General features: G+C 46.9%; 1 protein-coding gene and 21 non-coding genes across 22 annotated transcripts in view; 5 read left to right on the top strand and 17 right to left on the bottom strand.

Annotated features, from left to right (window-relative positions):
* Positions 1-5,879, bottom strand: part of LOC139643218 (uncharacterized) — a 32,910-nt gene extending 27,031 nt beyond the window's left edge. Inside the window, exons 1-2 of the mRNA XM_071518407.1 lie at positions 5,838-5,879; positions 3,458-3,611 (exon numbers count right to left, since the gene is read on the bottom strand). Coding sequence (XP_071374508.1) covers positions 3,458-3,594 — 137 coding nt within the window. The 5' untranslated portion in view covers positions 3,595-3,611; positions 5,838-5,879. The remainder of the gene's footprint in view (positions 1-3,457; positions 3,612-5,837) is intronic.
* Positions 5,880-10,212: 4,333 nt separating this feature from the next.
* Positions 10,213-10,284, bottom strand: trnap-ugg (transfer RNA proline (anticodon UGG)). The gene has a single exon. It is a non-coding gene; the product is annotated as a tRNA-Pro (tRNA).
* Positions 10,285-10,449: 165 nt separating this feature from the next.
* Positions 10,450-10,521, top strand: trnag-ccc (transfer RNA glycine (anticodon CCC)). The gene has a single exon. It is a non-coding gene; the product is annotated as a tRNA-Gly (tRNA).
* Positions 10,522-10,803: 282 nt separating this feature from the next.
* Positions 10,804-10,875, bottom strand: trnap-ugg (transfer RNA proline (anticodon UGG)). The gene has a single exon. It is a non-coding gene; the product is annotated as a tRNA-Pro (tRNA).
* Positions 10,876-11,526: 651 nt separating this feature from the next.
* On the bottom strand, positions 11,527-11,598 carry trnap-cgg (transfer RNA proline (anticodon CGG)). Its single transcript has one exon. It is a non-coding gene; the product is annotated as a tRNA-Pro (tRNA).
* A 209-nt stretch (positions 11,599-11,807) lies between these two features.
* trnap-ugg (transfer RNA proline (anticodon UGG)) lies at positions 11,808-11,879 on the bottom strand. The gene has a single exon. It is a non-coding gene; the product is annotated as a tRNA-Pro (tRNA).
* A 165-nt stretch (positions 11,880-12,044) lies between these two features.
* Positions 12,045-12,116, top strand: trnag-ccc (transfer RNA glycine (anticodon CCC)). The gene has a single exon. It is a non-coding gene; the product is annotated as a tRNA-Gly (tRNA).
* Positions 12,117-12,398: 282 nt separating this feature from the next.
* Positions 12,399-12,470, bottom strand: trnap-ugg (transfer RNA proline (anticodon UGG)). The gene has a single exon. It is a non-coding gene; the product is annotated as a tRNA-Pro (tRNA).
* Positions 12,471-13,121: 651 nt separating this feature from the next.
* trnap-cgg (transfer RNA proline (anticodon CGG)) lies at positions 13,122-13,193 on the bottom strand. Its single transcript has one exon. It is a non-coding gene; the product is annotated as a tRNA-Pro (tRNA).
* A 209-nt stretch (positions 13,194-13,402) lies between these two features.
* trnap-ugg (transfer RNA proline (anticodon UGG)) lies at positions 13,403-13,474 on the bottom strand. Its single transcript has one exon. It is a non-coding gene; the product is annotated as a tRNA-Pro (tRNA).
* A 165-nt stretch (positions 13,475-13,639) lies between these two features.
* trnag-ccc (transfer RNA glycine (anticodon CCC)) lies at positions 13,640-13,711 on the top strand. The gene has a single exon. It is a non-coding gene; the product is annotated as a tRNA-Gly (tRNA).
* A 282-nt stretch (positions 13,712-13,993) lies between these two features.
* On the bottom strand, positions 13,994-14,065 carry trnap-ugg (transfer RNA proline (anticodon UGG)). The gene has a single exon. It is a non-coding gene; the product is annotated as a tRNA-Pro (tRNA).
* A 902-nt stretch (positions 14,066-14,967) lies between these two features.
* On the bottom strand, positions 14,968-15,039 carry trnap-cgg (transfer RNA proline (anticodon CGG)). The gene has a single exon. It is a non-coding gene; the product is annotated as a tRNA-Pro (tRNA).
* Positions 15,040-15,248: 209 nt separating this feature from the next.
* trnap-ugg (transfer RNA proline (anticodon UGG)) lies at positions 15,249-15,320 on the bottom strand. The gene has a single exon. It is a non-coding gene; the product is annotated as a tRNA-Pro (tRNA).
* Positions 15,321-15,485: 165 nt separating this feature from the next.
* trnag-ccc (transfer RNA glycine (anticodon CCC)) lies at positions 15,486-15,557 on the top strand. The gene has a single exon. It is a non-coding gene; the product is annotated as a tRNA-Gly (tRNA).
* Positions 15,558-15,839: 282 nt separating this feature from the next.
* On the bottom strand, positions 15,840-15,911 carry trnap-ugg (transfer RNA proline (anticodon UGG)). The gene has a single exon. It is a non-coding gene; the product is annotated as a tRNA-Pro (tRNA).
* Positions 15,912-16,813: 902 nt separating this feature from the next.
* trnap-cgg (transfer RNA proline (anticodon CGG)) lies at positions 16,814-16,885 on the bottom strand. The gene has a single exon. It is a non-coding gene; the product is annotated as a tRNA-Pro (tRNA).
* Positions 16,886-17,094: 209 nt separating this feature from the next.
* On the bottom strand, positions 17,095-17,166 carry trnap-ugg (transfer RNA proline (anticodon UGG)). The gene has a single exon. It is a non-coding gene; the product is annotated as a tRNA-Pro (tRNA).
* A 165-nt stretch (positions 17,167-17,331) lies between these two features.
* Positions 17,332-17,403, top strand: trnag-ccc (transfer RNA glycine (anticodon CCC)). The gene has a single exon. It is a non-coding gene; the product is annotated as a tRNA-Gly (tRNA).
* Positions 17,404-17,685: 282 nt separating this feature from the next.
* On the bottom strand, positions 17,686-17,757 carry trnap-ugg (transfer RNA proline (anticodon UGG)). Its single transcript has one exon. It is a non-coding gene; the product is annotated as a tRNA-Pro (tRNA).
* A 902-nt stretch (positions 17,758-18,659) lies between these two features.
* On the bottom strand, positions 18,660-18,731 carry trnap-cgg (transfer RNA proline (anticodon CGG)). The gene has a single exon. It is a non-coding gene; the product is annotated as a tRNA-Pro (tRNA).
* A 209-nt stretch (positions 18,732-18,940) lies between these two features.
* trnap-ugg (transfer RNA proline (anticodon UGG)) lies at positions 18,941-19,012 on the bottom strand. Its single transcript has one exon. It is a non-coding gene; the product is annotated as a tRNA-Pro (tRNA).
* Between the last annotated feature and the right edge of the window lie 158 nt (positions 19,013-19,170).

The following is a 19,170-nucleotide window of genomic DNA, read 5'->3' as shown; positions in this document are numbered from 1 at the left end:
GAACACGCTGTCGTACACGGATACACACGTATCCAGAGCGTCGCAAACATGCTCAACGGGTGACATGTCTGGTGAGTATGCAGTCATGAAGAACTGGGATGTTTTCAGCTTCCAGGAGTTGTATACAGATCCTTGCAACATGCGGCCGAGCATTATCCTGCTGCAACATGAGCTCTGGTGGACATTCCTGCAGTCAGAACTCTCTCAAAACTTGCAACATCTGTGGCATTGTGTTGTGTGATAAAACTGCACATTTTAGAGTGGCCTTTTATTGTGACCAGCCCAAGGCTCACCTGTACAATAATCATGCTGTTTAATCAATTTGAGAGAAATAAGCCTTTTGTGTGCACAGAAAAAGTCTTAGATCTTTTATTTCAACTCATGAAAATTGGGAGCAAAAACAAAAGTGTTGCGTTTATATTTTTGTTCAGTGTATTTTAGCAAAATGGAAGCCAATCTTACATTGTTACTGCTTTTCAAATGTAAATTAAAAAAAATAAATAAGTGAGTGAGTGACCATGAATTCACAGCTTCATCAGAGATCTTCATAGTTTTTAATTTATCTTTATATTCAGATCACAAGTGAATTCAAGGTGTAGCCCAATCCCATCAACCAAGCCTCCATTAATTATTAATAAAAGTCATAGAGAGGAGAAAAAAAAAAACAGCTAATAAAGCAACATATTTTACAGCAGTTACCTTATTTCAGCATTTATTTTTTCAGCTGTCCATTTGGCATTATTAGAAAGAACAGATCATTTCTCTGTGAGTGTTGTTAACCTGTCACTGTGTTTGTTGGCTGCTGTGTTGATCGTTGTGTTTGATGCTCAGTTTTCTGCACCGGCCGGACAAACTGTCTTTCCATCAGGACAATAAATGGATTTTGTGTGGAAACCCCACATGTGGATAACGAGTAAAAACACGGTTCAGTCTTCAGCTGCCTTCTCCTTCAGCGCCACCTCGGAGCGGACGGCGCTCCTCATGGCTCTCTGCATCACCCAGGTGGCCAGATGGACGCCGAGGAACGCCCCCCCCGCCACCCACAGCCAGTTCCTCCTCAGCCAGCTCTGAGCTTTCATTCTGACAAAGTCTTTTCCTGCAGCTTCACCTACAGAGTCCTGCGGGGGGGAGGGGAGGGGAGGGGAGGGGAGGGGAGGGGAGGGGGAGAGAGAGAGAGAGAGGGAAAGGGAAAGAAGAGAGATATGAAATAAGAGAGGTAGAGAGTGAAAGAAAGAAAGAAGAGAGATATGAAATAAGAGAGGTAGAGTGAAAGAGAGAAATGAAATAAGAGAGGTAGAGTGAAAGAAAGAAAGAGAGAAAGAAGAGAGATATGAAATAAGAGGTAGAGAGTGAAAGAAAGAAAGAGAAAGAAGAGAGGTAGAGTGAAAGAAAGAGAGAAAGAAGAGAGATATGAAATAAGAGAGGTAGAGTGAAAGAGAAAGAAGAGAGATGAAATAAGAGAGGTAGAGTGAAAGAAAGAGAAAGAAGAGAGATATGAAATAAGAGGTAGAAAGTGAAAGAAAGAGAGGTAGAAAAGCATATAGAAGAAACAGAAAGAGAAATGAAGAGAAAGAAGAGAGATATGAAATAAGAGAGGTAGAGAGTGAAAGAAAGAAAGAGAGAGAAAGAAGAGAGATATGAAATAAGAGAGATAGAGAGTGAAAGAGAGAAAGAAGAGAGATATGAAATAAGAGGTAGAAAGTGAAAGAAAGAGAGGTAGAAAAGCATATAGAAGAAACAGAAAGAGAAATGAAGAGAAAGAGAGATATGAAATAAGAGAGGTAGAGAGTGAAAGAAAGAAAGAAAGAGAAAGAAGAGAGATATGAAATAAGAGAGGTAGAGAGTGAAAGAAAGAGAGAGAGAGAGAGAGAGAGAGAGAGAGAGAGAGAGAGAGAGAGAGAGAGAGAGAGAGAGAGAGAGAGAGAGAGAGAGAGAGAGAGAGAGAGAGAAGAATATGGTTAATGCACCGGTTACAGTGGTAATCCACAAGTTCCTTTTTTTTTTTTTGTTGACATCTTTGGAGCTAAGCAAGGAATCTGTAAAGAAGGAAAAGTCAGCTGTGCATGTGAGCCTGCAGTACAGTCTGCACTGTAGCGGATGGAAAGTCCACACCTTCGTTTTAGAAGTGTTTCAAACACATTGTAACTTGGCGATGGCACCGACAGTAATTTGTTTATTTGCTGATATTTTGGGTGTTTTCATAGTAAATTTTGACTGATAAATGTGTCAGCTCTTTCTTAAGATTATTATTTGGCATTTCTGCTTTATTAGACAGTCACAGTAGAGAGAGACAGGAAAGATGGGTGTGAGGGGGAGATGAGCGGGCCGGATTCAAAAACCTATTTTTGAGATGTGACTGGAAGGGACCGGACTCTCTCAGACCTGCTGTGTGACTGTGAGCAAACAACGTTAACTCAGCTAGAGCTTCTTCTGTCGGGTAACGTTCAATAAATATCAGCATGGCCACTCATCTTTATGCTAGCAGCTGAACAGTACTGCTGGTGCAATTTCAGAGCATAAACTAATTAACCAACAGCAGGTTAAGTGTGTGATTAGCAAAAACAAGATGGTCAGATTAACAATACAGATTTCTTTATTTTATCTTTTAAACCTACCCCACCTAGTCAATGGTAAGGAAACTCTGGGAGACATTGGTGCCTTTAAAACAGGCTTCCTACACATTTTCAATGAAAAAATTCCATACTTTTTCCAGACCTTGATTTGTTTTGAAGATTTTGTCTGGTGTTCAATATGATTTACGCAGATAGACATCTTGCCCCTGCTAACTAGGTCATATCACTGTATAGATGAAGATTGTTCTTCACAGAGACAAATATCAGAATATGTGAGATGATTGGCAGGGTTCCTACACGCTTTCCATTTTAAAATTCCATATTTTTCCCAGACCCTATGTTCTTGACCGGATTTGATTTTGGTGGGTATTTGATATAATGCATGCTGACAGCGGCTGGGTAATAAGAGCGTCCCTCTATCTGAACATTATTCTGCACATCAACAAAAACTGTGGACTCAAAGTGGCTCTACAACAACATAAAAGCTAGAATGATGTGTGTATCGGACCTGAACCGCAACATTTTCCATACTTTTCCAGACATTTTTTCAAATTCCCAAACTATTCAAGACCTGGAAATGATCAAACTCATTTTTAATACTTTCCCAGACTTTCAAGACCTGTGTAGGAACTCTGTTAAAAGAAGAAATAACATTACAAAAACATTACTGAACAATTAAATGAATAAATGTTTTTCAGTAGCTGTGGTCAGGAGGAACCTCCATCATATCAGAGGTGGACGACACCGACTGGCTGATAAAAGGCTGATTCCCCCCTGCTATAAGATAACAAGCACAGTGAGAAGCAGCTGGCGATACCTCAGTCTGGACTCTGGACTACTTGGCCTTGGAAGCCGGAGGTGAAACATAAGCCACGATCCCAGGCTCGGGGATATACTCGTCTCTGTCTTTCCGTAGCAGCGGGTTTGCCTTCAGAGCGTACCAGCCCCAGTGGATCAGCCCCAGACTCGTTCCCATAACAATCAAGACTTTGTAGCTCCTCCAGAAATCCCGCAGGCCCATGACTGAACGGCACTCGGCTGGGGAAGAAACACACGAGAATGAATGTCGACTCTACGATGGAGACGATGACTTCGCGGCCCACATGAGCCCCGATTGGGCCGTTCTCTCTTGCAAGGAAAAATCTGGCAGTCTAAGTTAGTAATTCTCAACCTTTTTCATATCAAGGACCCCTAATTTAGTCCACATTAGAGCCACAGACCCCATTTGATGAGTTTTTGTCTCTCGGACCCAAATCTGAGAATATTTTTGTTGTTAGATAACTATTTTGATAATCGATTACTCGGTTTGAGTTATCCTTTAAGAAAAATAAGTCAAAATTCTCTGATTCCAGCTTCTTAAATGTGAATATTTTCTGGTTTCTTTCCTCCTCTGTGACAGTAAACTGAATATCTTTGGGTTGTGGACAAAACAAGACATTTGAGGACGTCATCTTGGGCTTTGGGAAACACTGATCCACATTTTTCAAAATTTTCTGACATTTTATAGATCAAACAACTAATCGATTAATCGAGAAAATAATCGACAGATTAATCGACAATGAAAATAATCGTTAGTTGCAGCCCTAGTTAGATATGATTTTGTCCAGAAAACTATCTATATTGTAGGTAGAGAGATAACAGTGAAACTATGATCAAAACAGTCATTCTTCTACATTCTCTAATTGTGTTAACTTCTTGTAAATTAAATAATGCTGAAGTTTAACAATTCATCAATTTGCTGGAGGCCCCCTGGAACCCCCTCAAGGCCCCCCGGTGGTCCCCGGACCCCACGTTGAGAACCACTGCTCTAAGTTGCCTTGTTCATGGGCAAACGTGGAACATGACTTCAGACCTTTTCACCTTTCACAAATCATTATGGTCTCCTGGTAAAACTGCATACAGATCAGCTACCAAGCAGCTGCTTCATTTGAATAAAATCTCAACCGTTGGGACTGGCTTCTGCCCTCATGGCGTTTTGGTGGAAGAAGATTACAGGATTAAAAGGTGAATCAACTAACAATAGACAGGTTGAAATAAGTTGCGCTTGGTGTATAGTAGTGTGTAAGTTTGGCTTGATATATTCTCCATACGAGAGAGAACTAACGGCACGTCAGAGCTACACATACTGGTAGTCAGTTATTTTCTGCAGTCATATTCTCCTTTTGATTTTACACATGAAGTCGTCCCTGCTCTGCACATTAATATACACTCACTCACCGAGCACTTTATTAGGAACACCTGCACACCTGCTTATTCATGCAATTATCCATTCAGCCAATCATGTGGCAGCAGTGCAATGCATCAGATCATGCAGATACAGGTCAGCAGCTTCAGTTCATGTTCACATCAAACATCAGAACGGGGAACAAATGTGATCTCAGTGACTTTGACCGTGGCATGGCTGCTGGTGCCAGACGGGCTGCTTTGAGTATTTCTGAACCTGCTGATCTCCTGGGATTTTCACACACACAGCAGTCTCCAGAGTTCACACAGAACGGAGCGAAAAACAAAAAAACATCCAGTGAGCGGAGGTTCTGCGGACGGAAAGGCCTTGTTGATGAGAGAGGTCAGAGGTCAGAGGTCAGAGGAGAACGGCCAGACTGGTTGGAGCTGACAGAAAGGCTTCAGTAACTCAGATAACCTCTTTACAGCTGTGGAGAGCAGAAAAGCATCCCAGAATGCAACACGTCCAACCTGGAGGAAGATGGCACTTTCAGGGTTCTACCGTATTTGGTGACCCATCAGATTCTGTGACCTGCAGTGTCGGTTAGGTTGAGGCATGAGGAGTGAGATGGTTGGGGTTAGGGTAAGAATATCAGGGCAGGTCACAGAATCGGATGGGTCACCAAATTCGGTGTAACACCGGTCGACACTGAGCTGAAAGCTGATACCTGCCCAGTATTAGTAAAGTGTTCCTAATGAAGTGCTCGGTGAGTGTATGGCTGTACAGTTTAAAATACTCCATGACACATGCTGGCAGACACAGAGCAAGAATAAACACACAGAGGAGCCAGTTAATATAAACAACGTCTATAAAGTACATTAACAGAGTGCTAACCTGGCAGTACGGTCACACAGAGAGTTACCTAACTAGCATTGAGCAAAGCGATCATTAGCTTTCTGATGTTAGCTAACCGCTGGCTAGCTGCCTGATCAGGCTGTTCACCGTGAAGACAGGTGAGGCAGAACATGAACATTCACAAAATTATAATAATAAAAAACACTAAAGAAACAAACTGGATAAAATAACTGAATCGGTCTCACCTTCAGGAATCAGCTGTTTCTCCTGCGCCGACCATGATTTCGAGGTCCTGCATTAGGCGACTTGCAGATGCCTGGACATTTTAAAGCTAAAGTTTTACATAAACAGCGTTACGTGCGACATGGATATTTGATCGAATACTAAATTTGATGAAAAATTAACCACTAATAAATAATGCTAAATTAAATACGAAGCCTAATTGATGTCAACAAGATTATACAACTTTTTTTTGCAGTCAGGCAGTAATTTAGTCACCTAATTTTCACGCACGAAGCTTAAAAAACTTTATAGCGTAGAAAGCGTTTAACATATTATTTATTATACTTATTCAAACCTAGGGCCTGACAGGTTTCATTGCCTCCCTCGCAGTGGCGGCAGCAGAGATATTTTCTTGCTGGTGCTACATTTTTTTTTTTTAATTTAAAAAATAAATAAATAAACAGTAAACAACAATAAATTGTTGTTTAAATTGTACAACAATATATGGCAAATCATACATCAACAGTAGTAGGCTCTTTAGAAAACGGAGCACACAATGTAAACAGAATTATAACATAAATAAAAAAAATAATAGAATAAAGTAGCTAAGGGGTCTTCTAATAATTTTAAGGCATCAATAATGTTCAGTAGATTTTTTGCTTTTTTCTTTTCCATATACTTCAGTGATTTGCAGTACAGTGATATTTCTCTCATAAAAACCACCAATAAGGGTTGTGTCTTAATACATTTACATTTATGGATATAAAATTTACCTAAAATTTACCTAAAAATGAAGTATTCAACAGAAATTCCGTTTTTTTTATCCTCCATTATGATTCCAAATGTAATATCATTTCTGGTAAAATGGGATAGAGAAAAGATTTTTGATTCTAGCCAATCATAGATATCACACCAGAAAGTGTTGCTATGGAGACACAAGAAAAATAAGTGATCCGTAGTCTCTATTCTTCATCACAGAATATACAGCTATTGTGATCAAAGTTGAACTTTCGTCTAAGGAGTTCTCCTGAAGGACCTTCCTGGTGCTACAGACGGACTGAACTATTCATTAGTGATGCTGAGGGACTTAGTGATGGCAAAACGAAGCTTTCTGAAGCAATAAGGCTTTCACTACTCGAAGCTTTTCAACACAGTGCTCGTTAGTGGCACCTGGTGGTCAAAAGGACGAAGAGCAGCTATGAATCTTCTGTGTCTATAGTTTTGCATTTTTCATTAGTTTTTATTTTTATTTTGTTTTGACTTTTTCTTTTCAATTTCAGTTTAGTTTTAATTAGTTTTTAAAGCGGGTTTACTAGTTTAGTTTAGTTTTTATTTTTTGAAAATACTTAGTTTTTATTAGTCTCAGTGTTAGTTTTAGTCTTTTTTGTAATATGGGGTATTTGTCAGGGGCGAGATTCAAAAATTCAAAATACTAGGCTTATGTATGAAATAAATTGACAAAGACGAAAACTAAAGACATTTTCTCTATAATCTTAGTTTATTTTAGTTAGTTTTGTAAACACACAATACAGTTTCAGTTAGTTATCGTTTTTTGTAAAGCCTTGTTTTTATTTTATTGCGGTTGGCAGTGTATATATAATGCCTGCGGGACCTCTTTCCTGAACCTCTCTTGTACCCCGTTATTGCACCCGGACATCACTGCCGCCCCGTCATAACACTGACCTACACACACGTTCTTATCAATAACACACTGGGCGAGTGTCTGTTTAATGCTTTTAAGAAGCGACTCTGCGTCCAACCCTTCTGCTGGAGTGAAGTGCAAGAATTCTTCAAGCACTGTTTCGTTATTCAAATACCGCACCACCACTGATATTTGCTCCTTTTTACTCAAGTCTTTACTTTCATCCACCATGATGGCAAAATGTCCAGCCTCCGTGATTTCGGCACTTATTTGACGTCCTACCATACCTGCCATAATACCCATAACTTCATTTTGGACATCATGATGGGTGTATTTTGCATTTCCAGGATTGTCCTCTATTTTTTTAGCTACAGTCTTATCAAACTGCCCAATTACACTGAGCAACTCAACAAAGTTTTCCCTATTGCCAGATCCATCTTCCTCCCGGTGTCCTCGCTGGGCAATGCCTTGGCACGCAGTATAGTGTAGAGACTCAACCACTACTCTCATATTCTCACGATTTTCTTACACAATCTTTGAATGTCCTTTATCAAGCATATTTCCCAATCTTCCCAGTCTTGTTTTCTCCATCTGAATTTGGCCCATGCCTCCATTGCAAACTTATGAGCTGCACTTACATGGTGTGTCTTGAAAGCTGTTGTAGCTTTCCGCCAGTTGCGGTAACCGGTGACAGTGAAGGTAGACTCAGAATGGAACCCATGTCCTCCACACAGGAAATGCCTGTATGTGAAGCAGAACGTAGTATCTTTCGTGATTGAATATTCCAGCCAGGAGTACAGGTCAAACCAGCCACGAATAAAACTCCTTTGCTGATTGCCAAACTGTTGCGAAGGGTACTTTTTCAAGGCTGGCCGACGGGATTCCCACTAGCACTAAGACCCGCTTGAAAAGTTGACGTTGGAATATCATCATCCACGTTCTCTTCCTGCTCCATTTCTTGTTCCTCTACTTCGCCCTCAGAACTCCTTCAATGACGAACTGCTGTCGTCTTCATCCCCACTTACTTCTTTCTGCATGTCACTTTCAATTAAAACAGGCTGAGACACCACTGATTCCTCTGGGTGAGGTCGTTTTTTCACTAGAAATCGATCAATTTTCACAGCGGCCAAAATAATGCACGCTAGCTTGTAAACAAATGAGAGCAAGAGGACGTGTCTGTAGTGTGGAGTTGCGTTTTGGAGTGCAGTCTTCAATGAATTCAGTTATTATTAATGTTTTCAGTTGCTTTGTGTATGTGTGTGTGTGTGTGTGTGTGTGTGTGTTATAAAGTTCAAGTGCCTTGTTCTATTGCTACCCGTATAGCGTGGCTGTGGCTCACTCAACAATAAATCGTCTTCTGATTAGGAATGAACCTGCATTCCGTGTGTGAACTGTCCATAGCTAAATATGGCACTATGCTGCTTTGACATACAGCATGTTGGTGTTCAAGTTTGCGGTCTGTTGTAGTGTAAAATGTTCTAAAACTGGTGTAAAATGTTGGCCATTAAAATTAATACAAAAATCATTAATGTTGAGCAGCATTTAATATGACGTCATTATGTAGACTTTCTCTCAGCACCCCCAACTCTGACTGACTTCCAGCATCCCTGCTTGTAAAAGCACAATGTACAGTAAATAAATCTCGCGTGATTGAGAGTGAGTGACATCACAAGCTTAAGTGAGCTTAGATCAGTTTAACTGATCTGAGGACAGCAAAGGCAAGACATTGACAACAAATAAGCAGAAGTGTAGAGTGGATCTGACCTTAGACCAGCACAGAGTTAATAACTTTATGGCATATACTGCATGGGTGCTATGGTAATTGGGGGCATTGTTTGACTAGATCAACTGGAGAATCAAGCTGTATTCAAAACTATAAAGAGAGAGCAGCTGCAATTTGTATGTCAAATTTTGGTTAATTTCTTGGTGGTGCTATAGTGGTGCTATTGTTTCTACTGGTGCACCAACAAGCACCACCTCAGCACTGCCACTGCTCCCTCGTCTCTGCCATGCTCTGTTAGGACAGAGAGAAAGATGTTAATTACCGTTAAACAACTTGGTTCAAATGGACAAACACTAAGGCTTTTACTCTGAAATGTTGGTGCGTGCTGTCCGGAGGTCAGAGCCTGTCCTATCCACACCTCCGCAACACCTTATTCATTTTCTGTATTGACAGAAAAGGAGTGCATTCGTGCATTCGTTTATAAGTATCCCAGGCCCAAATTTGGCAAGTTAAATGCAGCAGTTGAGGAGAATGCTTTATTACTTTCGTGAAAAGCATTAGAGCAAGAGTCCGTAGAGTACTGGCACGATGACTTCATTGATTAACACACCTTGAACCGGAAAGGGAGCAGCGAACCAGTGAAATCACCAGGTGTAGTCTTTGGTCGGAAGGAAAACCTGCAGGCGCTCTGCCCTCCATGGCAGGAGATTGGACCGCTGGTTTAAACAGACCAACAGAGTTCACACAGGCAAGGGCTCGTCCAGGATTTGAATCCCGGACCTCTCGCACCCGAAGCGAGAATCATTCCCCTAGACCAACGAGCCAGCCAGGGGACGGGCTCCTCAAGTTCGTAAACGGAGGCTGGCTTCATCAGAGAAGTTTATAAAAGCACATCAGCAACAGCTTGAGCAGAAGGAGCTGGGAGGATGGCCGAGCGATCAAAGGCGCTGCGCTCAGGTGGCAGAAGTGGGATTCTGGTTGAAACAGAGCGACCAAAGAGTAGGACGCAGACCTACAGAGCTCACACGGGCAAGGGCTCGTCCGGGATTTGAACCCGGGACCTCTCGCACCCAAAGCGAGAATCATACCCCTAGACCAACGAGCCAGCGACCGGTGGCGCTCCTCTGCCTTGAAACCGGAGGCCGGCTTCATTTCCAGCCGAAGCAATATGTTCACATGCTGATGGGCGAAACATTTAAACAGCCCAGTACAAACCCACCCAGATACTGTACGGTTTGTAAGCACTCAAGCGAGCCGGCAAAGCGTGTGAGCACTGGTGGTATAGTGGAAAGCATAGCTGCTTCCCAAGCAGTTGACCCGGGTTCGATTCCCGGCCAGTGCATTCGTTTATAAGTGCCCCAGGGCTAAAATTTGGCAAGTTAAACGCAGCAGTTGAGGAGAAGGCTTTGTTACTTTTGCGAAAAGCATTAGAGCAAGAGGCCGTAGAGTACTGGCACGATGACTTCATTGGTTAGCACGCCTTCAACCGGAAAGGGAGCAGCGAACCAGTGAAATCACCGGGTGTAGTCTTTGGTCGGAAGGAAAACCTGCAGGCGCTCGGACCGCTGGTTTAAACAGACCAACCAAAGACTAGGACACAGGCCAACAGAGTTCACACTGGCGAGGGCTCGTTCGGGATTTGAACCCGGGACCTCTCGCACCCAAAGCGAGAATCATACCCCTAGACCAACGAGCCAGCGACGGGAGACGCTCCTCTGTCGCTGCCACACCGATCCCTGTCGGGTTATTTACTTTCGCTACTTGGATTCCCGGCCAGCGCGTTCTTTTACAAGGATCCGGGGCCCCAAAGCTGTTGCGTGCAAGCCAATGCTGAGCGGGGCTCGATGCAAATGTTTCTCTTTTTCACTTTTGTGAAAGGCATTAGCGCAAGAGACCGGCACACCAAATGTGGAACGCTGGTTGGACATCCAGTCATATTGGCTCACGCCATCCTAGTAGTGTGCGTTCAACTACTCCACACCGATCCCTGTCAGGTTATTTACTTTCGCTACTTGGATTCCCGGCCAGCGCGTTCTTTTACAAGGATCCGGGGCCCCAAAGCTGTTGCGTGCAAGCCAATGCTGAGCGGGGCTCGATGCAAATGTTTCTCTTTTTCACTTTTGTGAAAGGCATTAGCGCAAGAGACCGGCACACCAAATGTGGAACGCTGGTTGGACATCCAGTCATATTGGCTCACGCCATCCTAGTAGTGTGCGTTCAACTACTCCACACCGATCCCTGTCAGGTTATTTACTTTGGCAAGAGCGCCTCGGTTTAGCAAAGATCCCTTTGTTTAAACGGACCTGCCAAACAGCAGAGCACGGATTTGCAAATCTCTGGCTGACAAGGGCTCGTCCGGGATTTGAACCCCGGACCTCTCGCACCCGAAGCGAGAATCATTCCCCTAGACCAACGAGCCAGCCAGGGGACGGGCTCCTCAAGTTCGTAAACGGAGGCTGGCTTCATCAGAGAAGTTTATAAAAGCACATCAGCAACAGCTTGAGCAGAAGGAGCTGGGAGGATGGCCGAGCGATCAAAGGCGCTGCGCTCAGGTGGCAGAAGTGGGATTCTGGTTGAAACAGAGCGACCAAAGAGTAGGACGCAGACCTACAGAGCTCACACGGGCAAGGGCTCGTCCGGGATTTGAACCCGGGACCTCTCGCACCCAAAGCGAGAATCATACCCCTAGACCAACGAGCCAGCGACCGGTGGCGCTCCTCTGCCTTGAAACCGGAGGCCGGCTTCATTTCCAGCCGAAGCAATATGTTCACATGCTGATGGGCGAAACATTTAAACAGCCCAGTACAAACCCACCCAGATACTGTACGGTTTGTAAGCACTCAAGCGAGCCGGCAAAGCGTGTGAGCACTGGTGGTATAGTGGAAAGCATAGCTGCTTCCCAAGCAGTTGACCCGGGTTCGATTCCCGGCCAGTGCATTCGTTTATAAGTGCCCCAGGGCTAAAATTTGGCAAGTTAAACGCAGCAGTTGAGGAGAAGGCTTTGTTACTTTTGCGAAAAGCATTAGAGCAAGAGGCCGTAGAGTACTGGCACGATGACTTCATTGGTTAGCACGCCTTCAACCGGAAAGGGAGCAGCGAACCAGTGAAATCACCGGGTGTAGTCTTTGGTCGGAAGGAAAACCTGCAGGCGCTCGGACCGCTGGTTTAAACAGACCAACCAAAGACTAGGACACAGGCCAACAGAGTTCACACTGGCGAGGGCTCGTTCGGGATTTGAACCCGGGACCTCTCGCACCCAAAGCGAGAATCATACCCCTAGACCAACGAGCCAGCGACGGGAGACGCTCCTCTGTCGCTGCCACACCGATCCCTGTCGGGTTATTTACTTTCGCTACTTGGATTCCCGGCCAGCGCGTTCTTTTACAAGGATCCGGGGCCCCAAAGCTGTTGCGTGCAAGCCAATGCTGAGCGGGGCTCGATGCAAATGTTTCTCTTTTTCACTTTTGTGAAAGGCATTAGCGCAAGAGACCGGCACACCAAATGTGGAACGCTGGTTGGACATCCAGTCATATTGGCTCACGCCATCCTAGTAGTGTGCGTTCAACTACTCCACACCGATCCCTGTCAGGTTATTTACTTTCGCTACTTGGATTCCCGGCCAGCGCGTTCTTTTACAAGGATCCGGGGCCCCAAAGCTGTTGCGTGCAAGCCAATGCTGAGCGGGGCTCGATGCAAATGTTTCTCTTTTTCACTTTTGTGAAAGGCATTAGCGCAAGAGACCGGCACACCAAATGTGGAACGCTGGTTGGACATCCAGTCATATTGGCTCACGCCATCCTAGTAGTGTGCGTTCAACTACTCCACACCGATCCCTGTCAGGTTATTTACTTTGGCAAGAGCGCCTCGGTTTAGCAAAGATCCCTTTGTTTAAACGGACCTGCCAAACAGCAGAGCACGGATTTGCAAATCTCTGGCTGACAAGGGCTCGTCCGGGATTTGAACCCGGGACCTCTCGCACCCGAAGCGAGAATCATTCCCCTAGACCAACGAGCCAGCCAGGGGACGGGCTCCTCAAGTTCGTAAACGGAGGCTGGCTTCATCAGAGAAGTTTATAAAAGCACATCAGCAACAGCTTGAGCAGAAGGAGCTGGGAGGATGGCCGAGCGATCAAAGGCGCTGCGCTCAGGTGGCAGAAGTGGGATTCTGGTTGAAACAGAGCGACCAAAGAGTAGGACGCAGACCTACAGAGCTCACACGGGCAAGGGCTCGTCCGGGATTTGAACCCGGGACCTCTCGCACCCAAAGCGAGAATCATACCCCTAGACCAACGAGCCAGCGACCGGTGGCGCTCCTCTGCCTTGAAACCGGAGGCCGGCTTCATTTCCCGCCGAAGCAATATGTTCACATGCTGATGGGCGAAACATTTAAACAGCCCAGTACAAACCCACCCAGATACTGTACGGTTTGTAAGCACTCAAGCGAGCCGGCAAAGCGTGTGAGCACTGGTGGTATAGTGGAAAGCATAGCTGCTTCCCAAGCAGTTGACCCGGGTTCGATTCCCGGCCAGTGCATTCGTTTATAAGTGCCCCAGGGCTAAAATTTGGCAAGTTAAACGCAGCAGTTGAGGAGAAGGCTTTGTTACTCTTGCGAAAAGCATTAGAGCAAGAGGCCGTAGAGTACTGGCACGATGACTTCATTGGTTAGCACGCCTTCAACCGGAAAGGGAGCAGCGAACCAGTGAAATCACCGGGTGTAGTCTTTGGTCGGAAGGAAAACCTGCAGGCGCTCGGACCGCTGGTTTAAACAGACCAACCAAAGACTAGGACACAGGCCAACAGAGTTCACACTGGCGAGGGCTCGTCCGGGATTTGAACCCGGGACCTCTCGCACCCAAAGCGAGAATCATACCCCTAGACCAACGAGCCAGCGACGGGAGACGCTCCTCTGTCGCTGCCACACCGATCCCTGTCGGGTTATTTACTTTCGCTACTTGGATTCCCGGCCAGCGCGTTCTTTTACAAGGATCCGGGGCCCCAAAGCTGTTGCGTGCAAGCCAATGCTGAGCGGGGCTCGATGCAAATGTTTCTCTTTTTCACTTTTGTGAAAGGCATTAGCGCAAGAGACCGGCACACCAAATGTGGAACGCTGGTTGGACATCCAGTCATATTGGCTCACGCCATCCTAGTAGTGTGCGTTCAACTACTCCACACCGATCCCTGTCAGGTTATTTACTTTCGCTACTTGGATTCCCGGCCAGCGCGTTCTTTTACAAGGATCCGGGGCCCCAAAGCTGTTGCGTGCAAGCCAATGCTGAGCGGGGCTCGATGCAAATGTTTCTCTTTTTCACTTTTGTGAAAGGCATTAGCGCAAGAGACCGGCACACCAAATGTGGAACGCTGGTTGGACATCCAGTCATATTGGCTCACGCCATCCTAGTAGTGTGCGTTCAACTACTCCACACCGATCCCTGTCAGGTTATTTACTTTCGCTACTTGGATTCCCGGCCAGCGCGTTCTTTTACAAGGATCCGGGGCCCCAAAGCTGTTGCGTGCAAGCCAATGCTGAGCGGGGCTCGATGCAAATGTTTCTCTTTTTCACTTTTGTGAAAGGCATTAGCGCAAGAGACCGGCACACCAAATGTGGAACGCTGGTTGGACATCCAGTCATATTGGCTCACGCCATCCTAGTAGTGTGCGTTCAACTACTCCACACCGATCCCTGTCAGGTTATTTACTTTGGCAAGAGCGCCTCGGTTTAGCAAAGATCCCTTTGTTTAAACGGACCTGCCAAACAGCAGAGCACAGATTTGCAAATCTCTGGCTGACAAGGGCTCGTCCGGGATTTGAACCCGGGACCTCTCGCACCCGAAGCGAGAATCATTCCCCTAGACCAACGAGCCAGCCAGGGGACGGGCTCCTCAAGTTCGTAAACGGAGGCTGGCTTCATCAGAGAAGTTTATAAAAGCACATCAGCAACAGCTTGAGCAGAAGGAGCTGGGAGGATGGCCGAGCGATCAAAGGCGCTGCGCTCAGGTGGCAGAAGTGGGATTCTGGTTGAAACAGAGCGACCAAAGAGTAGGACGCAGACCTACAGAGCTCACACGGGCAAGGGCTCGTCTGGGATTTGAACCCGGGACCTCTCGCACCCAAAGCGAGAATCATACCCCTAGACCAACGAGCCAGCGACCGGTGGCGCTCCTCTGCCTTGAAACCGGAGGCCGGCTTCATTTCCCGCCGAAGCAATATGTTCACATGCTGATGGGCGAAACATTTAAACAGCCCAGTACAAACCCACCCAGATACTGTACGGTTTGTAAGCACTCAAGCGAGCCGGCAAAGCGTGTGAGCACTGGTGGTATAGTGGAAAGCATAGCTGCTTCCCAAGCAGTTGACCCGGGTTCGATTCCCGGCCAGTGCATTCGTTTATAAGTGCCCCAGGGCTAAAATTTGGCAAGTTAAACGCAGCAGTTGAGGAGAAGGCTTTGTTACTTTTGCGAAAAGCATTAGAGCAAGAGGCCGTAGAGTACTGGCACGATGACTTCATTGGTTAGCACGCCTTCAACCGGAAAGGGAGCAGCGAACCAGTGAAATCACCGGGTGTAGTCTTTGGTCGGAAGGAAAACCTGCAGGCGCTCGGACCGCTGGTTTAAACAGACCAACCAAAGACTAGGACACAGGCCAACAGAGTTCACACTGGCGAGGGCTCGTTCGGGATTTGAACCCGGGACCTCTCGCACCCAAAGCGAGAATCATACCCCTAGACCAACGAGCCAGCGACGGGAGACGCTCCTCTGTCGCTGCCACACCGATCCCTGTCGGGTTATTTACTTTCGCTACTTGGATTCCCGGCCAGCGCGTTCTTTTACAAGGATCCGGGGCCCCAAAGCTGTTGCGTGCAAGCCAATGCTGAGCGGGGCTCGATGCAAATGTTTCTCTTTTTCACTTTTGTGAAAGGCATTAGCGCAAGAGACCGGCACACCAAATGTGGAACGCTGGTTGGACATCCAGTCATATTGGCTCACGCCATCCTAGTAGTGTGCGTTCAACTACTCCACACCGATCCCTGTCAGGTTATTTACTTTCGCTACTTGGATTCCCGGCCAGCGCGTTCTTTTACAAGGATCCGGGGCCCCAAAGCTGTTGCGTGCAAGCCAATGCTGAGCGGGGCTCGATGCAAATGTTTCTCTTTTTCACTTTTGTGAAAGGCATTAGCGCAAGAGACCGGCACACCAAATGTGGAACGCTGGTTGGACATCCAGTCATATTGGCTCACGCCATCCTAGTAGTGTGCGTTCAACTACTCCACACCGATCCCTGTCAGGTTATTTACTTTCGCTACTTGGATTCCCGGCCAGCGCGTTCTTTTACAAGGATCCGGGGCCCCAAAGCTGTTGCGTGCAAGCCAATGCTGAGCGGGGCTCGATGCAAATGTTTCTCTTTTTCACTTTTGTGAAAGGCATTAGCGCAAGAGACCGGCACACCAAATGTGGAACGCTGGTTGGACATCCAGTCATATTGGCTCACGCCATCCTAGTAGTGTGCGTTCAACTACTCCACACCGATCCCTGTCAGGTTATTTACTTTGGCAAGAGCGCCTCGGTTTAGCAAAGATCCCTTTGTTTAAACGGACCTGCCAAACAGCAGAGCACGGATTTGCAAATCTCTGGCTGACAAGGGCTCGTCCGGGATTTGAACCCGGGACCTCTCGCACCCGAAGCGAGAATCATTCCCCTAGACCAACGAGCCAGCCAGGGGACGGGCTCCTCAAGTTCGTAAACGGAGGCTGGCTTCATCAGAGAAGTTTATAAAAGCACATCAGCAACAGCTTGAGCAGAAGGAGCTGGGAGGATGGCCGAGCGATCAAAGGCGCTGCGCTCAGGTGGCAGAAGTGGGATTCTGGTTGAAACAGAGCGACCAAAGAGTAGGACGCAGACCTACAGAGCTCACACGGGCAAGGGCTCGTCCGGGATTTGAACCCGGGACCTCTCGCACCCAAAGCGAGAATCATACCCCTAGACCAACGAGCCAGCGACCGGTGGCGCTCCTCTGCCTTGAAACCGGAGGCCGGCTTCATTTCCCGCCGAAGCAATATGTTCACATGCTGATGGGCGAAACATTTAAACAGCCCAGTACAAACCCACCCAGATACTGTACGGTTTGTAAGCACTCAAGCGAGCCGGCAAAGCGTGTGAGCACTGGTGGTATAGTGGAAAGCATAGCTGCTTCCCAAGCAGTTGACCCGGGTTCGATTCCCGGCCAGTGCATTCGTTTATAAGTGCCCCAGGGCTAAAATTTGGCAAGTTAAACGCAGCAGTTGAGGAGAAGGCTTTGTTACTTTTGCGAAAAGCATTAGAGCAAGAGGCCGTAGAGTACTGGCACGATGACTTCATTGGTTAGCACGCCTTCAACCGGAAAGGGAGCAGCGAACCAGTGAAATCACCGGGTGTAGTCTTTGGTCGGAAGGAAAACCTGCAGGCGCTCGGACCGCTGGTTTAAACAGACCAACCAAAGACTAGGACACAGGCCAACAGAGTTCACACTGGCGAGGGCTCGTCCGGGATTTGAACCCGGGACCTCTCGCACCCAAAGCGAGAATCATACCCCTAGACCAACGAGCCAGCGACGGGAGACGCTCCTCTGTCGCTGCCACACCGATCCCTGTCGGGTTATTTACTTTCGCTACTTGGATTCCCGGCCAGCGCGTTCTTTTACAAGGATCCGGGGCCCCAAAGCTGTTGCGTGCAAGCCAATGCTGAGCGGGGCTCGATGCAAATGTTTCTCTTTTTCACTTTTGTGAAAGGCATTAGCGCAAGAGACCGGCACACCAAATGTGGAACGCTGGTTGGACATCCAGTCATATTGGCTCACGCCATCCTAGTAGTGTGCGTTCAACTACTCCACACCGATCCCTGTCAGGTTATTTACTTTCGCTACTTGGATTCCCGGCCAGCGCGTTCTTTTACAAGGATCCGGGGCCCCAAAGCTGTTGCGTGCAAGCCAATGCTGAGCGGGGCTCGATGCAAATGTTTCTCTTTTTCACTTTTGTGAAAGGCATTAGCGCAAGAGACCGGCACACCAAATGTGGAACGCTGGTTGGACATCCAGTCATATTGGCTCACGCCATCCTAGTAGTGTGCGTTCAACTACTCCACACCGATCCCTGTCAGGTTATTTACTTTCGCTACTTGGATTCCCGGCCAGCGCGTTCTTTTACAAGGATCCGGGGCCCCAAAGCTGTTGCGTGCAAGCCAATGCTGAGCGGGGCTCGATGCAAATGTTTCTCTTTTTCACTTTTGTGAAAGGCATTAGCGCAAGAGACCGGCACACCAAATGTGGAACGCTGGTTGGACATCCAGTCATATTGGCTCACGCCATCCTAGTAGTGTGCGTTCAACTACTCCACACCGATCCCTGTCAGGTTATTTACTTTGGCAAGAGCGCCTCGGTTTAGCAAAGATCCCTTTGTTTAAACGGACCTGCCAAACAGCAGAGCACGGATTTGCAAATCTCTGGCTGACAAGGGCTCGTCCGGGATTTGAACCCGGGACCTCTCGCACCCGAAGCGAGAATCATTCCCCTAGACCAACGAGCCAGCCAGGGGACGGGCTCCTCAAGTTCGTAAACGGAGGCTGGCTTCATCAGAGAAGTTTATAAAAGCACATCAGCAACAGCTTGAGCAGAAGGAGCTGGGAGGATGGCCGAGCGATCAAAGGCGCTGCGCTCAGGTGGCAGAAGTGGGATTCTGGTTGAAACAGAGCGACCAAAGAGTAGGACGCAGACCTACAGAGCTCACACGGGCAAGGGCTCGTCCGGGATTTGAACCCGGGACCTCTCGCACCCAAAGCGAGAATCATACCCCTAGACCAACGAGCCAGCGACCGGTGGCGCTCCTCTGCCTTGAAACCGGAGGCCGGCTTCATTTCCCGCCGAAGCAATATGTTCACATGCTGATGGGCGAAACATTTAAACAGCCCAGTACAAACCCACCCAGATACTGTACGGTTTGTAAGCACTCAAGCGAGCCGGCAAAG

The sequence above is a fragment of the Centroberyx affinis genome, unplaced genomic scaffold, assembly GCF_046629955.1.
Source record: "Centroberyx affinis isolate AG114_WGS23_722 - 3 ecotype Tasmania unplaced genomic scaffold, CSIRO-AGI_Caff_v1 ptg000580l_1, whole genome shotgun sequence".
In the NCBI taxonomy this organism is placed as follows: Eukaryota; Metazoa; Chordata; class Actinopteri; order Beryciformes; family Berycidae; genus Centroberyx; species Centroberyx affinis.
This window is presented reverse-complemented; position numbering and strand designations above follow the sequence as displayed.